At 43.4% G+C, this 25,668-nt stretch overlaps 2 protein-coding genes across 6 annotated transcripts in view; both read right to left on the reverse strand.

Moving 5' to 3' along the window:
* SYT16 (synaptotagmin 16) overlaps positions 1-6,079 on the reverse strand; it is a 111,499-nt gene extending 105,420 nt beyond the window's left edge. For 3 of the 4 annotated variants that reach the window (XM_054827614.1, XM_054827618.1, XM_054827613.1), the window contains exon 1: positions 5,981-6,079. The gene's annotated coding sequence lies outside the window, so the exon portion shown is untranslated. The remainder of the gene's footprint in view (positions 1-5,980) is intronic. The other variant, XM_054827615.1, reaches the window with a different exon arrangement.
* A 5,450-nt stretch (positions 6,080-11,529) lies between these two features.
* SNAPC1 (small nuclear RNA activating complex polypeptide 1) lies at positions 11,530-24,017 on the reverse strand. Of its 2 annotated transcripts, XM_054827621.1 has the most exons (10): positions 23,679-23,845; positions 22,849-23,008; positions 21,485-21,625; positions 20,915-21,019; positions 18,594-18,752; positions 18,070-18,144; positions 17,358-17,420; positions 16,246-16,387; positions 13,896-13,979; positions 11,530-12,022 (listed from the first exon to the last, which is right to left on the reverse strand). In XM_054827621.1, exons 1-10 carry the CDS (start codon positions 23,804-23,806, stop codon positions 11,991-11,993), a joined length of 1,089 nt encoding a protein of 362 aa, XP_054683596.1. In that variant the 5' UTR covers positions 23,807-23,845; the 3' UTR covers positions 11,530-11,990. The 2 variants fall into 2 exon arrangements, with proteins under 2 accessions (XP_054683596.1, XP_054683595.1); XM_054827620.1 differs by lacking the exon at positions 22,849-23,008 and having other exon boundaries at positions 23,679-24,017.
* Between the last annotated feature and the right edge of the window lie 1,651 nt (positions 24,018-25,668).

Genomic DNA, 25,668 nt, shown 5'->3' on the forward strand with positions numbered 1-25,668 from the left:
AAATTTTCTCAATGCACAATCAGAGCAATCAGCAATAGATCATACAAATGGAAAGTGAACACAAGGTCTCCTTAATGACTACTTAACCCCACTGATACTGACGTCAACTTATCTAAGGCACATAAGAGGCTGCTTTTCAAAATAAAGCCGCCTGATGTTTTCCGATAACCTCCCCTGATAATTATGACTACTCCTATTTACATAAGAGTCATCTCTACAGCTGAGCAGTACCATGGAAGGATTTAACCAGGCCAGATGGTACACACTTGTTTCCCACGTGCACGGGAACCAAAAGAACACTTCAAGAAAGTAACATGCAATAGACGTTACAGACTACTGCAGATGGGTCCCTTGCGAAGTTCTGGCATCATTACTTAGAGCAAAGGCAAGCCGCAGCGCTTCGTTTTACAAACCCTGACACAGCTCACAGCACTCTCACTGCTGCAGCGCTTCCAGCACGGGGCCCCAGCGCATCCACAGACGCACCACCTCTCTCACAAGACTTCCTCCTTAATTGCCCGTCTGCACTGAACGGGACCCATTTCACAGTGACCTAAGCATACTAAATCAGTGCTACAGCCATTATCAGCAAGGCTCCAGGGCCAGATTTGATTTAAGGTGTCCTACATGCTTGAAAATGTTTGGTCTGGTACCTCACTTGTGTCTTCAAACCTCTAAAAATATTTTTTAAAAGCTTGGCTCTAGGGTCCACAAGCACAGCGGCCCTTTAGTTTTTATCTTGTCAAAGAAGGAACGCTGCCTACACCCCTCAACTGCATCCCAGTTCTTCAGCTGAAGCACTCCCCATCCTCTCCTCGTAGACACATAAAGTTGCCGATCTTTGCAAATAATAATGCCCAAAACAAACTCCCCTCAGAGGCAGCATCCCTGGAGAACACCCCCCACTTGAATCAAAACAGGAAGGAAGTAGATTTAAAATGTCCTCCAAATTATTTTGTAAGCTATTTTGAAGTCTATGTTATTTGAATGTTTTCTCATGGGGACAGGTGTATAAGCACAAATACAAGCTCTTTATAGAAAGTAACTGTGTTTCACGTATTTAGAAAAGAAGATACAACTGCAATCAATATTTTCCACAAAGCAGGCATTTCTCAAGATTTGCTTTCAACACAGCCAGATGTTATGCAGGTCAATCATCAGTAAGAATTTAAGCAACACTACATCAAAATGAAATGAGACGTAACACACAGGAAAAAAATAACAATAAAAAAGAATCTAACAGCTCTGATTATTTTCCAATAGCAAGTTTTTCATATGCACCAGTGTAGCAGTACTCAAGAAACCCTTCCACAGTTATACCCAAATTTGCAGTCAGGTGTCAAGCATACAGGTGCAGGAGGTAACTTCCCAGGGCAGCTGGCTCACAAGTGCAGCTGAGCCATGGCTTGAGGCGAGAAACCCCGACCACCACGGCTTATTGGCAGAACAACTCCTCCAGGCTCCTTCCTCCCTGAGCCACCCAGGACCACACGTTACAGGAGACAGAGCTCACTCTGCTACGATGTCCTGAGAAAACACAGTACTGAGGGATCACCCTTGCCTCAAAAAGGAGTTTTACCTGCACCTGAGAAACACTGGAGCTGCAATAGGTACGTGTCTTTCCAGAACGCATCTCAGGCATGCTAACTCCTACCACCACCATAAAAACTCAAGACCCACATCTTCATGCCATCCAGAAAAACATGGGAATTTAATCGACAACATTCTGGATTGTTGTTGACAGTTTATTCACTTATTTTTTTTAAAGAAGCATCTACCACTCTTGCCTGTATTTTCATATTAACAAGGATCATAAGAGCCAAGAGAATGAGAGTATCCTCCTCTGGATTGCTACCAGACCCACATCCCTTTCCTAGTAGCTTCTTTAGGGGAATAATTCACTCAGGATTCAGTTTCTGTGCCTGGGATCTTATTACTGTACTAATCAGTATTAGTGCACATTACATCACCGTGATACCCATGTACACGAAGTGATGCAAATACATAGGTATAGATTATTTAATTAAGAGCTTGTTCATACAACCAACAGACCTTTAGCAGAGTAAAGTTGCCTTTGAGTGGAATATGTCCAGCACACTCATCCATGTAACAAATAGGTTGCTGATGTGAAATGTGGTTAAGACCCGATGCCACAGACCTGTGGAAGAGAATTTGGGCATCCCCGTAACCCTGCTGGTTTCTCTACGCATCCTAAGCCAGGAAAAACAAAACCCAGATACAATGACACGAACTTTCAAATGAAAGCAAATATATTTCCAGTATTTAAAAACTACTCTGAACAGTCACATGTATATCTCCTCTTTTAAATATATTGTCTTGGGAGGTTTTTAATTTTAAAATGTACAGAACTTGTGAGGATACCACATCTGATACCATTAGAAGTATATTCAAATGATCCACAGTATTTTTTTCTCTTTAGCACTGGCCTGAAACGTGTCCAAGCTGTACTCATTTCAAATTGTGTTGAAGCCAAAGTTACTGGAGATCTAACCTCCCTCACTTCTGATCCTTCAGCCATCAGGAACAATGAATTATTTAACAATAAAAATCAGAGCGGACTGCTGTAGCATATATCTCAGATCACCTCAAGTCATCACCACCACCTCTTCTGGCAGCCCAGAATCGCAGAGGAAGAGAGAACCTCCGGCTATTATTCCCTTCTCTGAGGAACAGCTCTGATACAAGGACAGAAGTCAGCACTACCTGAGCTGTCAGGATGCTCCTGCTCCTCCCGAATCTCCCTGATCAACAAGAAACCCAGTTCTGCTAATGGTACCACTGCTCCATGCAAGTAAAGGCAGGGTTGGCATCTCCTGAGGTGACTGTTGGATATAAAGCTCAACAGATCAACTGAGTTAATATCTGAGTGGAATTCAATACAAGTACACCAAGTCCAAGGAATGCCAGCTTATTCATTTTAATATTAGGCTTCCCTCAGGTCTTTTTTACTTCAGGTTATTATTTCTCAATCAAAACATTTAGTAATTTTCAAACAGATGAGGAATTAACTGTTAGATGTGCTTACAAAGATTAGATATCGCAAGCCAACAAGTCACTTAATGAACACAAAGCACACAGGTAGCCTTGAAAGCAGGACACCCCAGAGCAAGTATCAGCTCTACAAGACCATATCAGCTGAGATACAGAAGGGGTGAAAAAAAAAAAGAAGTTTGCCAGATCTGGACTGGTACACAAAACAACAGACAGCACAAGATATTCCAATGGCTCTGGACCAAGTCAGACGAGTTTAGCAGGGTTTGTTAGCTTGAGTCTCACTGTGGCACCAGTGTGAGGCGGTGGCAGCCCCAGGACAGGAACACACGGAAGAAACCACAAGGAACAGCAACCAACGATGCACAAATGTTTCCAACTTTCTCAAGCAAAGCTCAGCTAAAAGCAGGTTGGGAAAAGATGACCCACACCAAAGCTTCAACAGCTGAACCGTAAGACAATGCATACGTCTCCAGGCTGCCTTCTTGCACTTGAAATCACTGTATCAACACTTCACCACTGCAGTGATCAACACACTGATCACACTTCATGGTGGATCCCATCCCTCGTATTTGTTAGGCTTATGAAGACGTAACTTAGTATCATAAGTAGCTGCTTAATGTTCTGTTTGCTGCTCCTTAGTTCAATCTCCTGACACTTACAATAAGAGAAAAAAAGCATAATGCAACTAAGTTAAAATGTTAGAAAAAAAAATCTTCAAATTCCCCTTCACTAGAACAAACATCGACCTTCTGGGTGCCCAAGTCTGATCTCAGAGCTATGACCTACGAAATGAAATCTCATTCACTGCTCTTCTCACCCCTGCTACAGTCCCAGGCTGGGAGAACCTATCTATGTGGCTGATCCAAGAGCCCTGTACACCCTAAAACCAACAGCATGGGGTCGGGGTGGTGGGAGCTCAGCTGTCCCCATGCCCTTATCAGTCACCCATCAACCACCTCAGCCCAAAGACTGAGCCTACTACCAGAAGAGGAGGTACACTGAAGAAAAGACACCTCTTGTAATTATTGGGAGGAGACCGAGTTGTTCTTGTTTAAGGAACAAAGCAGTACCTCTGCTGACTTTTGGGTCTGAATGATGTCTAATTAATTAAATATAGTAGAATTATCCATTTCATATTGTGCAGCAGAAACAGAGGTGAGAAGCCAACGCGCAATATTTTTATTAATTTGTAAAATGCTGAAAAATATAAACTAATGATAACTCAATTATGTGCTGAGCATTACCAGTGCCTTTGGATCTCTGCTTTGAGGCTCTAATGAATAAAAGGACAGATTCCAGTAGGTAAAGGTGCACCATTACTCTGCACAAACCAGGGCAGTTCCTAGCTCTCCTAAGGCCATCTTAAAGCACTGAACGACTCCACCTCACATCAGCCTAGAGGAGCGAGTCCAGAGGAGGCCATGAAGATGATTAGAGGGCTGAAGCACCTCTCCTATGAAGATAGGCTGAGAGAGTTGGGGTTGTTCAGCCTGGAGAAGAGAAGGCTGCAGGGAGACCTTAGAGCAGCCTTACAATACCTAAAGGGGCTACAGGAAAGCTGGAGAGGGAGTGGTTACAAGGGCATGGAGTGACAGGACAAGGGGGGATGGACTTAAGCTGAAGGAGTGGAGATTTAGATTTGATGTTAGAAAGAAATTCTTCACTGTGAGGGTGGTGAGGCACTGGAACAGGCTGCCCAGAGAAGCTGTGGATGCCCCCTCCCTGGAAGTGTTCAAGGCCAGGTTGCATGGGGCTTTGGGCACCCTGGGCTAGTGGAGGGTGTCCCTGCCCATGGCAGGGGGGTTGGGACTAGATGGGCTTTGAGGTCCCTTCCAACTCAAACCATTCTGTGAGTCTATGATCCTTCCTTAGGGACAGAGACTCGAAAAAAAGCGAGGAACTGCAAACACAAATGAACAGCACCAAATGACAAAAGGAAGAGAGAAATTAGATTCTCCATTAAGCCAAATCTTTTTGAAAAGCTCAAGTCTAGGATTTTGTTCCTGAGAGCTTATAAACTGCCATGTGCCATCCTGGCATCTTTTAAAGGCTCATGTGATTATTTTCCCCCAACCTGGCAAAAGATACAGCAAAATTAACCCAGCAATCTTCACTAAGTGTTGATGTTGGAGTTTCTATAGTAAATCAGGAGGATACCGGCGGGACTATCACTCACAGTACCAATTCAGGTTTTAACTCGTCGGTGCTGTGATCTGAAATACTGATACCTGCCCTCCACCCAGCAGCACCACTACCGCAGCCAAGTCCTACCCCAGGGAGGTACATGTCATCGGGCAACGACCTAATCAATCAAAAAACAGAAGGTGATCATCCCTAAAATCATAGAATCATAGAATGGTTTGCATTGGAAGGGACCTTAAAGATCATCTTTGTATTATAGTGTGGTCCAAGTCTCTGTGAGTGAAGCGGCACGCAGATAATGACAAGTCTCCCATCATTACAAGAACACCTGTTCATTGTTATCTTAAAAGCAGGCTTTCCTATTTCTTTATTCTCCCTAAAAGTGGTGTCTGCATATGCCCACCTGCTCGTCTCTTCCCGTGAGGAGGGCACGGGCAGCGCACACCGCCACACCACCGCGCCCTGTGAGACCCCGGCGGCGGGAGGAGGGGGCCCGGCCCGGGCAGCGCAGCCATGCCTCCCGGGACAGGCACCCCACACCCCCTTTTCCGCCCAGCCGGGCCCCACGGCCCCGGCCCAGGCTGCGGAGGGTCCCCGCCGGTCCCATGGGCAGGGCCGCCGGAGCGGGGCCCGGTTTCACCCCGCCGTGGCCCGTCCCCCGCAGCTCCCCCTCGCACTCAGCGCCCCGCTGCCCTCAGCCTGGGCCGGCAGAGAGAAAGCCCCCCGCCCTCAGCGCCCGCCAGGGAAGGGCGCGGCCGGCGGCAGGTGCCTGAGCCCCCTCCCCGGAGAGGCCGCCCCCGCCCCGGGCGCAGCCCGCACTCACCGTCCGTCGCCATGGCCGCGGCGGCGGCCCGGCCTCCCGCGCTTGCTGCCCGATGGCGGCGGCAGAGCCCTGCGGCCGCGGCGAGGCGGGGAGGGGAGGGGAGGCGGCCCGGGCCGCCGCCGCCAGCGGGGAGGGGGCGCGCTGACCTGTACGGCGCCTCCCCGCCTGGGCGCGGGGGGGGGAGGGGGGAAGCCAGGCGCGGCGGCCGGGGGTGGGGGGTGTCCCCCGGGGCTGCGGGAAGGAGCAGCGCTGCCGTCTGCCCGCGGCGGTGCCGCCCCCGGGTCAGCACCGGGTGCAGGGAGCGCTGCCCGGGGCGGGCTGGGCGCGGGGGCTGCGGCCGGGGGGAAAGCGAAAGGCGGCACAGCAGAAAAATCTGACTTGGGAGGCGACACAGCTTCACCCCGTCTTCCAAAACTGTGTGCCATCTCTGTCCCCGACTCCTCAGGAGTCCCTTAACCCGTTAGTAGCGTGGGAAAAATACAACCGCCAACTCCACCCTCACTCAGATGGACTTTGTCAACACGCAGCCCTGTGTCAAAAACTAACCTGCAGACACAGCAGCTTGCACTGAGCCCATCACTAAAATTAAATGCTACCTCACTTTTCACCACACGTGCAAAACTCTCTTCTAAAGCAACAAGTTACTCCTCTGATAACCTTTAATAGCTGATGGCTGGCCCTTATGTCCATCTTTATTTTCCATATCCAGGTTTACATTTCTACGACTAAAGAGGGAGCAGTTTGGTGTCTGTTACAGAACGCTGGAGCTGTTGCAATATAGTTTTGCTTTGCCTATGTCTCCGTTGTAGCCAAACTACAGCATAGCATGGAGAAGACTGACCCAAAACCTGAAGTGGTCTGCATAAAACACAGTTTTAGCACATTTCTCAACCCCGTGGTAGCTCATGAAGTTCTTGCAGTCCCATTTCCAAGTGCTGGGGTGCATACAGATGGAGGAGGGAAGTACTCTGTTACCAGGCTTAATCTGATTTGAGGACAAAGATGAAAATGGGGTGAGGAAGTCAGGTCCACACAGCAAGCTTTGCAAAATGTGAAGGGGCAACTCCAGAAGTAGAATGAACTTCAAAATTAAACATTTCAGAAAAGAAGGGATAAAATATCTGTGTCAGTTGAAGAACTTGTTATGCATGTGTTATGAGAGAATATGAAGTATGTGTATAGGGTCCTGTTAGGTATACATACATATGTAACCATAATACTAGAATAAACCTCAAGGTATCCTCTAGTCCACTCCTGTCTCCAAAGCAGGATTAGGTCTACCTCAGACAACCGTGACTAATGTTTTTCCAACATTGTTTTGAACTCCTGCAGTAAAAGTGATTGTGCTGTTAGTTATAAGGCCAAACTGTTTACTTAACTGCAAAAATCTCTTATTAAGTAAATTCATGTCACTGCAAATTGTATAGCTCTACCTCAGTAAACATGGAGAACAATTAATCACCATTTGCATAAACAATACAGAGCTGTAAAGACTGTTACTGGGAAGACTGTTATATTCACTCTTAAACCCTTTCTTTTCCAGACTAAACTCTCTTACAATCTGGGGTTGGTTTTTTGGGGTTTTTTTGCCTCTTTTTTTAGGATCATTTAATTATTCTAGAGGTGATGTCTACATCCTCCCCAAACCGTACATAACACGGATCACCACTGCCACCCACGGCATTTGGAATTTTTCACATCACGCCCCCATTGCTGATCCACCTTCGGTTTGAGGGCTGCAAAAACCTCCAGATAGAGAACAGCTGCTTACACCAGCATTCGCAAGCGGGTATTTGCATTTAATCTGTCCTCCTAAGTGCGGCCCATTGTACTTTTACTTAATTAGACCTTGTCTATCTCTCCCATTGTAAGAATAAAAATTATACTGGAAAATGTCTTCCACTTCAACAGTTTGTAAACTGATGTAATCTATAAGCATTTTAAGTTTATTCTGCTTTTCATCACCCACATTATACTTGAAAACAGTGCAGAGCACCAGCTTAAACCTCCACTTAGAAGATCCTTTAGCTTTGCCAAAGAAATAGCGATTAATATTGTATTGCTGTGGTTTAAGCCGGCTGGCAGCCGCTTGCTCACTCCTCTCCACAGCGGGATGAGGGAGAGAATCAGCAAAAAGTAAAACTTGTGGATCAAGATAAAAACAGTTTAATAGGACAGAAAAGGAAGAGAATAAATAGTAATAATAATGATAAAAGAATACACAAACCAAGTGATGCACAGCACAACTGCTCACCATGCGCTGACTGATGCCCAGCTAGATCCCAAGCCACAGCCCTCCCCAGCCAACTCCCCCCAGTTACATAAGAAGCATGATGTCATATAGCATGGAATATCCCTTTGACCAGTTTGGGTCAGCTGTCCTGGCTGTGCCCCCTCCCAGCTCCTTGTGCACCTCCTGCGGAAGACTCATGCCTCCTTGCTGGCAGGGCCTGGGAAGCTGAAAAGTCCTTGACTTAATTGTAAATACTGCTTAGCAACAACTAAGCATCAGTGCGTTACCAACATTTTCATACTAAATCCAAACCACACCACTATACCAGCTACTAAGAAGAAAATTACCTGTATCCCAGCAAAAAACAGGACATGTATGAATGTAGTTTTTCAGTCAGTGGTATATTGATCTTAGAGAAGTTTCAGCCAAACCATATTTCTCTAATTTATTTACAAAAACTATAACATCATCCAGATACATACTGTCATGTTTCCTCACTCCTATCCACCAGGTCAGCTGGAAGTTAGACCGGTGTTACAGAGATGAAGTTTCCTTGCAGCCTTTGCCTACTGTATTACCTGAGGCTATAAACAGGAGAGAAGTTAGGTACTACAAAACAATATTCTTGGAAGTCTAGATTTACTGTTGTTGGCGGGGAGGAGGGAGGAGTAGGTTAGTTTTTATTTAGTGACAGCTGCTTGCTTCAATGAAGCATTTTAGGAAGTCCCTTTCCTGTTTTTAAAAGCCTGTAATTGCCCATCAGACTGCAGCAAGGGATTTTTTTTTTTAAAAAGATTACACCAGCATTATGAAACTTTGCTTACAACTGCCTCTAAATTCTCAGGATTACAGTTTTGAAATATTACCACTGCAAACCTAGTCAGCAGTTCTAAGTCTATCCTTAAACATAACTTCAATTTTACATCTGCATAATTTTATAAACATAGAATCATATAATGGTTTGGGTTGGAAGGGACCTCAAAGATCATCTAGTTCCAACCCCCCTGCTGCAGGCAGGGACATCCTCTACTAGACCACGTTGCCCAAACCCTCATCCAACCTGGTTTTAAACACTTCCAGGGATGGGGCATTCACAACCTCTCTGGGCAAACTGTTCAGTACCTCACCACCCTCACAGTAAAGAATTTCTTTCTAACATCTAATCTAAATCGACCCTCCTTTAGCTTACACCCATTGCCCCTTGTCCTGTCACTACACTCCCTGATAAACAGTCCCTGACCATCTTTTCTGTAGGCCCCTTCAGGTACTGGAAGGCCGCAATTAGATCTCCCCAGAGCCTTCTCTTCTCCAGGCTGAACAATCCCAACTCTCTCAGCCAAACATGTTAAAGAACACTTGTTTTCATAATTACAGTATTAAAATAACTGCTAGTTGAATGCACCCTTTTTGTGCCTAGTCAAGGTTTTGCATGCTTCTGATGTTGATTTACACATAATTTTCCGAGGTGTGTGCAGGAAGACTCAGGTCACTGAATATGGAAAATTCTGAAAAATTCTCCTACTCAGGTCTTGGGATGGTTCGTAGGTACAAGGAGAGGCAAACAACACGGTCACGTTATGAAAAAGTGCCATTGCAGGGAATAGTATTAAACATATTCCTTACACATGTTAAAATAAATTTATGCCATATATATGGAGTAATAATAATTTAGCTGAAAATAGCCTGTCAGGAAAGTGAAAACTAAGCTTTTGTAGCTGTCTTTAATCTTTAGCTTCCTTAAGAAAGATACCTGCAACTTGGAGGGAAACAGAAAAAGTCACTTTCAAGTTTCCCTTCAAGGAAAGAACCCAAAACCACATAGCTGGAAGACCTAGCTTAACCTCAGTGCCTAGAAACAGCAGAAGAGGATTGGTACTGTAAAGTTCATCCTTAAGCAACTTCCTAAATGAAGAAACTCCTAAGAAGTTATGAATTTGAAGCTGTAGTCCCAATATCTGCTAGAAAGAACTCTCCCTCTTCATCTGTATCTTTCTCAGCCATCCAGGGGGGTCCCAAGAAGAGATTCAAATACTCCACTGCACCTCATCTCCAAATTGTTCCTGTTACACCCATACTGCTATCCATCCCCTGCAACGTAAGGATACCAGAAAGCTTCTCTGTCACACCCAAAGCAGCAGCTGGAATTGACAAAACTGACAAACGCAGTATTACCAACAGGATCCTAACTGCATTAAGATGAGCAGAAAATATTGACCATGTGGCACGTTCTATCCACAGACTAAGCACCCAACAACCTTACAACCAGAAGTGCAGTGGAAGAGCGAACATTAAACCAGGAAAAAGCAGTAGAAACTAAGTGTATGATACATTTAACTGTATTACCAGCACTGTATTTTTTTTTTCTGTATGCGACTATTCTTTTTCTGTAATAATTAGATCTGGACTAATAATGACTTTTGGATTAGACTGTAAAGATTTTGGTTATTCAACTGAATATTCGATTGTTCAGTTTACTATATAGCAGTGTTTTGGCTTTATTATAAATTGTTTCCTCTTTTCCCATTAACAAGGTTGAGTGCAACACAAGTGCTTAACTAGTTTTTCTGGTGTCCACCTGTTTGTCCTTTAAGCCCACTTCTCCTTATCAACCAATGCATTTAATATATTTCCACTTAGTAATTTTTCTTCTAGTAAGGGCATTTCAATTCCTTTGGCCTTTCAGAGTCATACAATCAAACTAATTCACTCAGTTTAGGTCCCATTTATATTCAAAACCTTTCAAACTTCTATTTTGTATTTCTTCTTGTAGGAGAAGACACCTCAACTCCTTTGGCCTTTCTTAATAGTTCAGCTATGATCAACTGGAGAAAATACCAAGGAGAATAACTACGCACATTCTCCTTGAGTTGCTGTGGTCAGAGAGGGGTATGTAAGGCTATAGCCTTTCAGGGCTGAATGACACGAATGCTAGTGCTTGTTACTGTTTATAGAAAATACTCCAGCTTATGATTCTCAGTCTGTCTGCTTTTTCTGCAGTCCTGTTGCCTAGCAATCATTTCCCCATCCTGTACCTGTTTTCAATCCTGAGCTTCATGCTTATTTCCATACCCACTTCTTCCACTCCTCTCCAATTTATAAAGATAATTTTGAATTCCAGTCCTGCACTTCTACAGCTTAGGGTCATCTCCAGAATTAATAAACATACTTTACATTTCTTCATTTGAATATACAATGATTCCAGATCTGCTGGAGACAAACTACAATAAAAGGCTTATCATCAAGTTCATCTTCCACATCTGTGGGATCAAACCACAATAAACATTACTGAAGGTACACACTATAAAATGGAGCAAGCTGTGAAAAATAATTTATTGTACTAATTTTCAACAGTCAGTAACCTTAATTTTATGTTCAGATAAAAGATTACAAACAAGTCTCATACGGGCAAATATTTTGTGAGCTGTTTCTTTTAACAGTCTCAGCTAAAACCATCATTGCAGATCAACATAAGTTCCAAGTGATAACTCACATCGTACAAGCTAAATACAACAAGGAACCACCTTCTCTTTCCATCTCAAACAGGGCACAACAACTTTGTCTCCCCCAACAAGCATTCACCAGGTGAATAAAGGCACCAGATGCTGTACCCTGAGACAGCTAAGGTATACCAGTCACAACCAATATTCCAGCATCATGTGTAGTTCTGGTCCCAGACACTTGAACATTCAAAGGTATCCAAAACAAGCACTTTGTGTTACCTCTGATATTTACATTTTGTCATTAAAATTAACATTAGCACTTCTCCAACTGGATCCTCTATCTTCTTTTCCTCTTGGGTAGAGATACTTCTGAAAGGAAATAAAGAGATTTTTCTGACAAGCTTTTCAATCTATCTTCCCTCATGGGAATGATTAAAGTAGAATTAATTCTGCCCAGCAAAGGAAATGAATGAGATGAGCTCTTGAGATTCCCTCCCAATCCTTCTCCCCATGGTTTTAAATATGAAAAAAAATCTTTCTAGATTCTACAGCACATTATAATTCAAAATATCAATTAAAGTTCCATTGATGAACAAAATACTGTACTTCAAAACTTATTCAATCTTGAGAGCTTTCGGCTCCTCATGAACACCTTTAAGATTTCATTGTGAATTCGACAAACAGAATACTCACAAAATTAAGCCCAAAATACCTGCAGAGATTGCTTATGAGCATTTTAATGCTTCAGCATTTGCTGGCAAATTCTGAGAAATGTTCTTGATTTAGAAAGAAACTTTTTGTCCACAACAACTTGAAGGAAAAAGTAAGTAAATAAAATACAATATTAAATGCATCATTGTACCTTCGATCTGACCATTTAAAATTGAATGAATTCACATTGTCTACAACTAAGGTGATAAGAGAATGTAATCTCATTTCAGTACTACAAGATGCTCCTTTGCTTATAAAAAGAGAAAATATAAATGTGCTACCTCACTACAATTGTATTTTAGTAGTTATTATGCTCCCTTGTATGAAATATCCTTCCATTACATACAATTTTGGATAGTAAATTAACTCCAAAGATATACTCCTCACACTCATTTATGCCATTAAAGCTTTCCAGAAGCTGTACTTAACCCTTTGCTTCCCCTTTAAGCAATCAAATTAAATCCTGCTCTTTCAGGTGAAGAACCAGTATCTCTGGTCTATCAAGTCAGCCTTCCACTACCCAAGCAAGACCCATCAGTCTTAGACTAGCTAGAACTGCCAGTGGAAATCATGCCTTTAGCTGGCCAGCTCGTCTCCCAAGAACACCACCCATGTTTGAGACATGGCAGCAAAGCTCTGGGCTCTTCCCAGAGCACAGCTAAATAAGGTACCTCAAGATAAAGAGGATGCAATTTTTGTACAGTGTCTGTTCCACAGCTTACATTCTCCTCAAGCAATACCGAGGAGGGACTCTGAAGCTTCTGAGTTGCTGAGCAGTTCAAGATCATCTAACATCTCAATTCATACTACATGCATTTGATGCTTCTGTCGAGCAACTTCACCATCAGCTTTGAGAAACCTGCTTTACCATTGCTTCCAAATAAAAATTACATTATTTCCAGTAATGTGAGGGACAAAGTCAGCCACTCTTCTGCCAGGGTTCCCAGAACCCTACCCCAACTATGTCAGACAACTTCTAATATAGCAGAGGATGCTATTACTGTACATGTATGCTGGAACTTAATCCTTGACTGTTGCCTAGGTGAAACAAAGGCTAGAGGGGAAACTTCTAAGGTCCCTCTCTTCCACATATGTGAAGTCAGCAAGGGCAATTCTGACCTCAAGTGCAGGTTACATGAGATCCCAGAGATACTAGAAGAGGTATCTTCTGTAAGTGGGAGAATGACCCAAAGAAAAATCACTTTTCCCTACACATTGGAACTCTTCAAGTCAGATTTGTATTACAGAAGAGTAAGTCTCCTTTTAACTGGACCAATTTTAACTCTGAACACACTATAATGAAATCTATGTAGAAAAAACATGACTCAGGATTTTGCCACTATGTGAGTGCTCATAACAAAGTCTCAAATCAAAGCTTCAAATTTCATGCAACAACTTACAGGCTAAAAACTAATCTAGCTTTTGCAAGGCAGCAACACACAGTCCAAAATAACAGCTTCAGAAAAATACAGCATAGTAGAGAGCTATTAAAAAACAAGTCACCAGTTTGTCAGAATTTCAATCATTGTACCTTCTTCATCCGAGTTCTCTTCTTCTGTGATTATAGGCATCCCAATATGCCGAGTAACAGTTTCCTTTGCCACTTGCATTTCACCTGCAGATCAAGTTTTAGGAAAAAACCATCAGCTTTTTTTTTTTTTTTTTTTTACTTCCACATCTCAGGTCCAGCAGTTAAATGATTGTTGACTTGCTGTTCTCTTGACTTTCTAGTCAAAGGCTGTAGAGAAACACCTACATTTCACAGTATCTACTTTCATATGAATCCCTAAACAAACCTTCAATAACAAGTAATTACCACTACAAGTTTAAAACATATTAATCACCAAGTCAGTCCAGAGATAATTCAAAATGCCCTTATTCCTCTTCAACACTGCTTCACTTTAAAACAGTAGATGAAAAGGCAACATTGCCTAATGCTCACCTGTGAAGAGGGATGAATCTTCTCAGTAACTTTTTTACTAGCAGAAGCTAAGCAAGTCAGAAAACAGAGTTTGTAACTTTGAAATGAAATCCATTTCTTCAAAACAAAGTTAATTCAAAACGGTTTTGCTGTTCATTTTCATTTAACCTTTAATAAATAATAAGTAAATGAAAAACTTAAAGGACACAGCAACTTTTATCAGTTTAAAAGTTGGATATCAGAAAGACAATTTACTTAAGAAAAGTAATTTCCCATGTTTTCAGAACTAGAAGATAAAGAGATCTAAAGAAAGTCTTGGAAGACAAAAAAAAAGAAAAAAATTGCATAAACAGGGATGTGCAAATACCTAGAAAGTAAAGTTGCACCAATCCAGATAACATAAATGCTATGATAGTAAAATAAACTAAATCAATCATTGGTCAGTTCAGATATGCCAAAGATCAGCACCACCAGATAGGATCTCTCCAACAGAGACCTGAAATAGACAGCTGATCTCCCTCTCCTTCCTCACCTCCTCTTTTAATCTAGCCAAGTACCCTCACACCAGGTCTTATATCATGTCGAAATGAGTCAGTCCTCATGTTCTGAAACTTGATCTCTTTTAGAATATATTAACATAAATGATGACACCATACAACAAAAATCCATATAAATGGCTAATCCTTTAAGTTGTTGGTCTCAGCATCGTACTTTCAGCAAACTTCACAAATAAAAGAAATTTAAAAGATATTAACTCCGCAGCTTTGGATCAGGTAAGTCAATTTTTTTGAAAAAACTTCTAGTCTGAGGCAGAAAGGAGTTCCCATCTCATCAAAATTTTGGAAGTCTTTTTCTGACTACATTAAGCAAGAGCCTTCACTGAGCACATACAGGGACATGGCAATGCTTCTTATACCAGTATAGATAAACTAGAACGATATCAAGTACAAGCAGTTAAAAGTATTTATTTCCAGGGTGTTTTCAAAGTACGAAAAAAGGTCCCAAAGACTGGACATAAGTAGTCTGTATCTGTTTTAAAAACGTTTGCTCCTTAAAATTGTTTTGATTCCTAGCTAAAATTATAATGCTCAGGAGAAATAAAACAGAATTACAAAACCACAAAAAAGTCACAGGTGTATAAAAAAAGCCTCCTGTCAAGAAGAAAAAAGTCTAGCTATAAACTAAACAAATCTATAACTGTTATAATGTAATAATTCCAATACTGAGATTAAGAAAACAATTTGAAAAGAGTTTTGAAATTACATCAATTGTTGACAGAAGATTTGTATTCATATGGAAGTACTAAAACTTTCGGTAACAAAAGAACAAAATAAATAACAAGTATCAAACAGAAGGAGAATGACTGATGTGATAGTGTAAGTACTTACAAAGCAATCACTGTCATTAAGATATCAATATCATTTTCTCCTCAGAAATACTAGAGGATATTCCTTCAAGAGCTCAGGGACAGATTAGAAACAGGCAAGGTTTTCTTTGGATTTCATGAAGATAGTATGAACTATCAAAATTATCAGACAGGCTGATTTTTGTCAAAAAAGATAGCTTCAAAAGTAGAAGCTATCTGTCAGAAGAAGAAACAGTTAGACGCATATCTTAATCTCCAGTATGTTTGTTATATAGCAATAGGAAAAATTAAGACACTGCCACACAGGACATGCTTTTTTTTCCAAGGTCATCCCTTTCCAGAGAAAAATTAGCAGGACTATGTATGAGACTTCAAATTAACTATAAACTGCATGCGCTCAAGTTGTCTTTCTACCTGACCAGACTGTGGAAAACAGACAGAAAGGTTCAATTACAATGGGGGTATCACAAAACATTTCTTTAATCCTCTATGTCCATTGATCAACAGTAAAATTTAACCCAGCTGCCTCAGCTAGCAAAGCAATGGATAAACTTTTGCAGTCTCTCCAGGATCACAAATGCAATGGAGACACACCTTTGATTTCCAAAGAATCTCTTATCCTTGCTGGCTGTGGTCTCCTACTGTTTTTTTTACTTCGACTCGGAGATTTCCCATAATTCGATCCTGATTCAGAAGATTCTAATCTTACTTGACGATGTCTTCTGGATTTGGAAGCCTAGAACCCAAGTATACATATGAATGATACAAAAAAGCTAAAATTCTACAGCCAGATATTACTGTATGTCACTCAATACTTTACAAGTCAGCATCTACTTCCACATCAGGGTGGAAAAGGGATGGAAGGGGAGGGAGAGAGAGAGGAAGGATTCCTACTAGTTACTGATCTTCAGTTTTAACAGGCCAACGCTCTTCTATGATTTAATGAGTGTATCACTTAAAATTCAGGTGATGAAACATTCATTTATTTTCAAACCATTCTCTGTTGGTATCAGCCTACATCGTGTTGCACAATGCTGTGTGCAAGCAAAAGGAACACTTCAATAACCACTGCACCATAAATCCTCCTTACTGTCATATTTTGCTTAGTTGCCTAGAAAACAATATCAATGCATATTCACAGGTCTGGACTGTTGTACATTCCAGAGCTTTGTTTAATTTAATAATGCATTTTTCAATAAGACATTTCAATAAACAAAGAAAGTCGTAATGTCTCTCGTAGGCCTGCTATAAAAAAGACAAATCAACAATATTTTTAAAGTAGCAGTTATTGAAACAATGTTTCCAAGAACTTCCAACTGACTTTAAACCCTCAAAAGTTCCATTTCACAATCATCTTCAGAGCTTCCAATACCTAAGCTTCAAGGAATTTGAGCAATTCAACTTGCAAGTATTTTTATTCCATTTCCTTAAAATTCCATCTACTTAAACAAAGCTTAGAAATTAAGATACCTTGTAAATTAAAATCCCCCAAGCATAGACCATATCTGCACTGTTTCCATAAATCTAACAGGAACAATAAAAGCTTCAGGTTTCCCCAACATGTTAGGAAAACTAGAACATTCAAAGTTTGAATTACAGAGTGCAATTTTAACTCATTCCTTTCTGACCTAGCATTTACATTAAACTGGCAGTTAAAACTGTTCTTTAAGAATAAATACCTCCCTATCCTCAAATTTTATACCTACTTCAACAACTGCAGAGTAAGACCTGTACTTGATTCGAGCCAATGCATTTGCTCTTTCAGAACCCTGCAAAGAAACAAAGAGATCAGTCAGAAAAGTTTTCATATTCTATTACAGCAGTATTGAAATGAAATATCACATCAGACAATCACTTGAGTGATATCTCACTACAGCTGTAATTCTGTAATTGGAATTAGTTTTACATAATTAGAATGCTGCTGAACTGTTACTTAAAGAAAAAAAAAGTTCAAATTTCATTAAAAAGGCAGACCGTAATTTTGATTGCCTTCACTGTTACAAAGCCCAGGAGGAAAAAAAAAATCAAATTAGAAATTTCACACCTTACGCAAATTCAAAGTTGAAATAAGCAGATAAGTACAACATGAGATAATTTTGTACCATAAAAAATGGATATTGCATTTAGTTGAAACTCCAGGAGGAACCATAAAGGAGTCTGGCCAAGAAAATACAGCTCTTTCCCCTCCTTGCTTGAAAGGGACTCTTTATTAAGCGCATCCAAGAAATATCACAGCAGTGAATGCTCACAGCTTAACAAAAACAAACAAACAAAAAACAACCAGCCCCACTAGCTATTCCTGGAACTTACTTTGACACTATGAAGCCTTGACATACACCGATTAGCCTGTGATCTAAAGTAAAAAAAACCTAACAGATTTGGCCTGTGCAATGTAGCAAACTAGTTCATTTTTCTTACCTCCGACTCTAGCAAAGTTCCTTCTTCCTTTTTGTTTGATATTTCATCAGTTTCTTTAGCATTTAGGAATAATTTCTGGGAAAAAAAAATAAATTTCAATGTCTATCATACACAAGGCAGCTAAAATCCAAGATTTGTGAAAAACAAAACAAATATTTACACATATGCCCATTTTCTTCATCGATCTTACACTACAGCCTTTCTGTGATCCAAGAATAAGTGTTAGAGAGGTATTTGATATGGTCATTCTAATACCGCCCATAAGTCACATCCTCCAGGGCTTACGTCTCAGCAATCATTTATGTTATCACAGAGGCAGTACCAGATACAAGTCTATGTCCTTCCCCCTGCACCATCACTCTGCCTAAGCTTTTACTCATTACATGTCTTCAGTGTTGCAGTTCCTTCTACTTAAGTCTGAGATTTACAAAGTATGCTCAGAGGTTATTACACTAAGACAGACAGTTCTTACATGTTCACATAATCTGTTAAGTTGCCACAGCATAATGGTTGATATTACCTACCATTCTGTTCTGCTGCCATTCCTGATGCTCCAAGGTTATGTCTTTAAGAGTAACTACAAATCCATCTTTTATCAAGCTCAGGGCCTTGTCTGGCTGGGATTTGTCAGCTGAAATGACACACTTCATTTTCTGATAGTGGTCATGAATATTCATCAGTTCCTAAAATAAAAAAGAAGCTCTTTTCAGAGAAAGAAAAAAAAAAAAAGATTCCAGAGTAAAGCAATATCAGTCCTCAATGAACGAAACCAGGGTTATACAAACCATTCTAAGGAGACCACTGAATTAGCAGGAGTGTTAGAAACAGATTCTGTTTACATCAGTTCAGTTTAAGGGAGCATAGCAATACTGTTTCCTAGCACTGTCCTATCAGTCCAACAAATAAGCAAAAGAAGAAAGAGTATCTTGCATTATTTAAACTAAGAGGGAAGTCTCAGTGATACTCAGGAGCAGTGTTCACAGAGGTCTCATTCTGATATTGCGGTCCATTTTAATCTCTTTGGAGGAAGCATTTTACTTCCTCCTTTTGAGGAAGCAAGTCTTCTCACCCTGACATTTCGTAGATTACTGATTTTTGTACCACCATAGTTAACCTTACTGATGACACATATTTGCTAGCAGCAACTGGAAAAACCTGTAAACAAAGATCTATTACTGAGTCATGATCATAGAATCATAGAATGGTTAGGGTTGGAAGGGACCTCAAAGATCATCTAGTTCCAACCCCCCTGCCATGGGCAGGGACACCCTCTGCTAGACCACGTTGCCCAAAGCCCCATCCAACCCGGTCTTGAACACTTCCAGGGATGGGGCCTCATCCAACCTCTCTGGGCAACCTGTTCCAGTGCCTCACCACCCTCACAGTGAAGAATTTCCTCCTAACATCTGATCTAAATCTCCACTCCTTCAGCTTAAACCCATTCCCCCTTGTCCTGTCACTACACTCCCTCATAAACAGTCCCTCACCAGCTTTCCTGTAGGCCCCCTTCAGAAACTGGTAAGCCGCAATTAGATCTCTCCAGAGCCTTCTTTTCTCCAGGCTGAACAACCCCAACTCTCTCAGCCTGTCCTCATAGGAGAGGTGCTCCAGCCCTCTCATCATCTTTGTGGCCTCCTCTGGACTCGCTCCAACAGCTCCATGTCTCTCCTGTACTGGGGCCCCCAGAGCTGGACGCAGTACTCCAGGTGGGGTCTCACAAGAGCAGAGTAGAGGGGCAGGATCACCTCCCTCGACCTGCTGGTCACACTGCTCTTGATGCAGCCCAGGACACGGTTGGCTTTCTGGGCTGCAAGCACACACTGCCGGCTCCTGTTGAGCTTCTCATCAATCAATACCCTCAAGTCCTTCTCCTCAGGGCTGCTTTCAATCCATTCCTCGCCCAGCCTATAGTCGTGCTTGGGATTGCGCTGACCCACGTGCAGGACCTTGCGCTTGGCCTTGTTGAACTTCATGCGGTTCACACAGGCCCATCTCTCCAGCCTGTCAAGGTCCCTCTGGATGGCATCCCTTCCCTCCAGCGTGTTGACCACACCACACAGCTTGGTGTCGTTGGCAAACTTGCTGAGGGTGCACTCGATCCCACTGTCCATGTCACCGACAAAGATGTTGAACAGTGCCGGTCCCAGTACTGACCCCTGAGGAACACCACTCGTCACCGTTCTCCACTTGGACATTGAGCCGTTGACCACAACTCTTTGAGTACAACCATCCAGCCAATTCCTTATCCACCATGTGGTCCATCCATCGAATCCATGTCTCTCCAATTTAGAGACAAGGATGTCGTGTGGGACAGTGTCAAATAATGAGCAATATAAGAACCTATACCTGGCTTGAGTTACTCCATTTTTTATAAAATGTGTTATATATTAAACAGAACCAAGTTTTAAAAGAAGAAAAGGTTAGAGAAGCCTCTCTAACGTGCAGATAAGTAAATTAATGTTACCGCAAGTATCAAGCCTCCAGCTGCAACCTGCAGACATATCAAAATAAACATGCTTCCCCCCCACCCAACATTGTCCATTTTTCTCTGCCCAAGAGATAATTAACCATTTATACTCTCCCCTTTTTACATCTTACTGAGGCAAAACCACAAAACATTAGAGCATATTTCAGTATTGAAAAAGGTACCACAAGTCTTCCAAAATAAATGCTGTGTTTCTGAGTGTTCGGTAAAACTACAGACTATTATCCTAGTCTGCATTCCATAAGACGACTTATAAAGGACAAGACCATGCCAAGTAGAGAAGTTATAGCTCTCAGACAACAGAAGAAGAAAAACAAAACAAACCCCAGTGATTAATCTGTAGTTTAAAAGTTACTGTACCTCCAATACATCATTAGTGATGAGGCTGTTTACTCTGTTACTTGGGTCCTTAAATTCTTCTTTAAATTCATTTTCCTGAATCTTCTTCTTAGTTCTGTAGTTTAGCTAAAGCGAGACACAATGTTTTGTAACCTAAAAGCAAACTTAAAATGGCACCTCCTCTTGAAAATTCTTACTGCACATCCAATAATCAAGAGATGCTGAAAGGTATAAAAACATCTCACCAACAATAGCACGCAGCTTTACTGTCAAGTGTTCAGTCAGCACTTTTCAAAAATTAGTCCCCAGTCAAGAATTTAACGCAGCACGCAGACTCATTTCCACAAATGATAAGACATCTCAAATCTAATAAGAACATTAGATACTGAAAAAAATATTTTCAGGTGAGAAGCATCCCACATTCAAACATCCTCTAAGCTTTACGTCACATACCTAGCTACATAAAGCAAGACATATTACATTTCAACACAGCCTCAAAGCTAAATTAAAAACATGAACTGTTGAACTGTTAGCCATTGAAAGCTGAAGATATTTTATTAAAAATGGTAAGTCATTAATTTAACAACTCACTAGCTTTGGCATTGCTGTGAAATGGAATGCTCTGGCAAGTCGCAGTGTCCTAAAGATGTATGCTGCGTCATAATGCTGGGAGTCTATCAGATCCTGTTGAAATTTCTGGATTTCAGGCCAATCCTTGAGTGCAATTCTGATCTGCAAAAAACCAGTTGTATATTGTCGTACCGACCTGCATATTTCAACAAATAAAAAATTGATTCAGCTGACTACTGTGATCACATTATACTATGCACAATACTTGGATGTCTAGGGTGTAACACATCACACAATCACAGAACTACAGAAAGAATCCTACTATAACATTTGTTACTACTATGAAAATTTTACGCAGATAGGCTTATTATACTGTTGTGTTAAATATTCTTACTGCAGTTACTTTCTTTCACAGCGACATGGAACATGAGCCCTCTTTGACATTTGAAAAAATTAACTCTGCACATTCCGAGATGCCTGAAACAATACACACCTAGGAGACTTGCATTCACTAGATGATTAAGAATCAATACTCGTACCATGATTTGTTGCCAGTGAAATGCTCGTAAAAATATCTGTATCTTCTTGCTGTCCTTCCTCTCCCATGTACTCTGTCCACTTCCTCTTCTCCCTACCTAAGTTAGCTTCTTTGATAATTCCTGGACTCTCTAACAATTGCTATACAGCAATGGTTTTAAAATTCCCTAAATTCATCTCCGAAAAGGTATTGACTTCCTTGAAGTTAAGATATGAGATGCAATAGTATCACTGTAGAATACTTAAACTTCAGTTTCTTATTTAAAGAATTTGGATTCAATTGTGCATGTGCACACAACATACATCATACAGTTTTCAAGTAAAACACTTCTTGCACTGAGTTTCCAACGCCTTTATACACTGGTCTCCTGTCCTAGAAGCAGCAAGGAGACATGCAATTCAGGCATTCACCCTTTCAATCTATTTACAAATTCCACTTCCACTTCTGGTTAACATGAACCGGAAATAATTCAGCCAATCTTCATTGTGTTGAAACTCTAAGAAATAACTGGGGCTGTAATGGATTTCTCCTGCTGATGAGCATATTCTCTGTTCCCATTTAAAGGTAGTCGTCTTCAATTTTGAAGAGAGAAGAGCTTTCTATCTGGCAAACAATATTTCTGAGACCATGGCTACAATTTAGGAGGCATAAGCAATATTTTAGTCACCAGCACGTAACTTCTCAAACCTAGGCTACTTTCTCCAAAGGGACCCTCTGGTTCTAAATATTTTTATTCTAAGAAAGTGTGAGGAAATGCCCTACCCATTTACAATGACAAAGTAGACAGAAGTATACCGTATATCTTACATCTAGTATCTCTTAAGAATAAAATCTCAAGAACAATTACCTTTTGTTTTGGCTGACAAAGCTGTGTACTATAGAGCCCATACAAAAGGTACAGAGCACCAACTCGAATCTGGAAAGAGTACGGGGGCAAGAAGTACTGCTGTGCAAGCTCTAAAGTCTTCTTAGTGAGCTTATTCCTCTCCAAAGCTCTTATTCTACCACTAAAGTAAACAAAAAGGAAGCACATTAAAGTAAGTAAATATAAAAGTGCAGGCTTTAGAAAATCCAGAATATAGAAACAAGCTTTAGGTATTTTAAAACATATTATCATAGGGCCCAAGTTCTGGGAAGTCTTCAAAGACAGCCAGACCTTAAGCTGTCACACAGTACTGCATGAAATTCTCTGTATTAAATTAGATCTAAAGTGAAAAACACAATGTCCTACATTATATTTTTTAATCTCATGAGGATTACATCAAGCTCCCTGAAGTGTCAGTGTTCAATTACTAATTCATTACTAATACACAAAATAAACTGAACTAATAACTGTTTTCCAGTATTACACAGGGATCGGTGCTTCACTGCCATTTACTTACACACCAGCCAGGCAAACCTCTCCCAAAAGCTCTGAGGGACGCACGGCTCACCAACACCCCCTTGAAGGTTCCCCCGTGCTAGCACGGGGCAAACTCGGCAGCGGGGACCTTTGAAGGGGGAAGACGGGTTCCCTGAGGCGGGACACAGGCAAAGGGGCGCGAAAGGGCGGCTGGACCCGGCACCTTTCGAGCTGGTGCCGGTAAGGGCGGCTCGCAGCGAGCAGGCCGCTGAAGAGGCGGCCCGGAGGCAGCGCGGGCCCGGCGGCGGGTGGGCCGGCCGGGACTCCTCACTCACTAGAAGATGGTGTGGAAGCGGCGCTCCCGCCACAGCTCGGCGAAGCGCTCGAAGCGGACGGTGTCGGCCTCCTGGAAGGCGCCGAGCAGCTCCTCGCAGTCCACCTGCAGCCCCGGCACCGAGCTCATGCCTCCGCCGCTCCGCTCCCTGCCCCGGGCGCATGCGCAGCCGCCCCACAACACCCTCGGGGCGCCTGCGCGGCTTCCCCACGCATGCGCACTCTCCGTTGCCGGGCGGTGCAACTTGGGCTTTTCTGTCAGGGCGAGCGGCTGTCACTCGTGGGGGTAGCACGACCTGGCTCCGTCTGTTCCTCCTGTCCTCCATTGTGGGGGGTCAGCCTGGTCCGCAGGCACAGAGGCCAGCGCACCCCTCGGTCAGCCCCGAGGCGCAGTCAGAGAGCAGCCCAGGGGAGGAAGGGGTTTGGGCGAAGGAGCGGTCGCGGGTTCGGCCAGGTAGCCGCCGCCGTGCGACAGCCCCGGGGAACCTGGGGATGCCGGTGGGACTTCGGCGTAACCCGCCCCTGTCGCCGCAGAAGCCGCCCCCAGCGAGCTCGCCGGCCTGCAGCCCGGCAGACCTGGGAACGGCGGGGTCTTCTGAGGGAAAGGGGGCTCGGCAGTGCCGCAGCTGCGCCCGCGCTTCGCGGCCGTGTGGACGTGACGCGCCGCCACACTCCCGGCCAGATGTGCCCCGCGAGGGGCTTCTGCCGGCCTTCCCGTGCTGCCCGCAGCTCCGGCGCGGTGCTCCCCGCTGCCGAGGGCCCGTTCGGCGGCTTCACCTCCCTCCCAGCGCTGCTCGCCTGCGGCGGGGAGCAGGGCCAGCCCGCGGGAAGCCCCGTTTCCGCCTGAGCGAGCGCGGCGGGCAGGGGATCATCGGGCGGCCGCCGCCTTTGAGCTCAGGAGCGGCGTACCGCCCGCTCCCCGCATGCACGGCCACACGTAGGCGGCCGGGGCGAGCCGAGCGGGCGGGGAGGGGGCCGCGGCTGCCGAGCCGCACGTAGGGTGAGTGGGCGCGGCCTCAGCGGCGGCGCGGAGCCGGGCGGCGGGGTCTCTCCTGCCCCGCACTCGCCCGCGCACGTAGGGGCGAGCAGCTACCGAGGCGGCTGGGGAGAGGAGCGCTGGCGTCGGAGAGTCCCCCGCGCCCCGAGTGAGTACGGACCTGCGGTACCGGGAGAGGCGGGAGAACAGCGAGCACCGGCTCGGGGCGGTTCGCAAGGTGTTTTCTGGGGGAGTCGGTCTTGGTGCTGTCTTCCCCGGGAAGCCCCGCAGCCCTTCAGCAATTCCCAACAGGTTTTAGGGACGGGGCTCTGGGAGTCGTTGCCGTGATCGGCGCCCGCGGGCGGAATCGCTTCTGCAGCCGGGGCTTGGCCGGAGAGGGGCTGCGGGCAGCCTGCGGTCTTGTGGGAGCGGGGCCGGGCAGCAGCAGCACCTGCTCTGGAGAGCGGGTGCCCAGACTTGGCAGGAGAGCGCCTGAATGCTTCTGCATCTGTGGGGGAGAGGGGAGATGCGAACTCGGCTTGTGGGAGATTGCCCCTGCGCTGGGGGAACCTTAACGAATGAAAAAGGGCATGTAGAAAAGGTACCGAATATGTATGGGATGGTGCGTTGCGTTGCTGCCTTTAGGGTATTTTAACCTGCAGGAGTTTCGCACTATGACCAGGTTAAAAAAATCACATTTCGCTTTTTCAAATAATCATGCACTGCAAAATGAATTTTAAATTCGGCTGGCTGTGGTACCGCGATGTTCTCCTACTCACCATTAGCATCAACTAATTGTTCCAAAGCTCGCTCCTTTAAAGCTAGGCGCTTCAGGCTATCGGCTCCTACAATGACAGTAGCTTCCACAATGCTTCAGGCACGAAAGCATCTTTCCATGTGTGTTATATTTCCCAAAAGGTTGCTGGAATCCAACTTTTAGTTGCCTGTATAGATGAGTAGGAAATGAACGGCCGTCAGCTGAACAGCTGTTGTCTTTAAGCACCACTGATTGCCAC

Source organism: Grus americana, chromosome 5 (assembly GCF_028858705.1).
Source record: "Grus americana isolate bGruAme1 chromosome 5, bGruAme1.mat, whole genome shotgun sequence".
Taxonomy (NCBI): Eukaryota; Metazoa; Chordata; class Aves; order Gruiformes; family Gruidae; genus Grus; species Grus americana.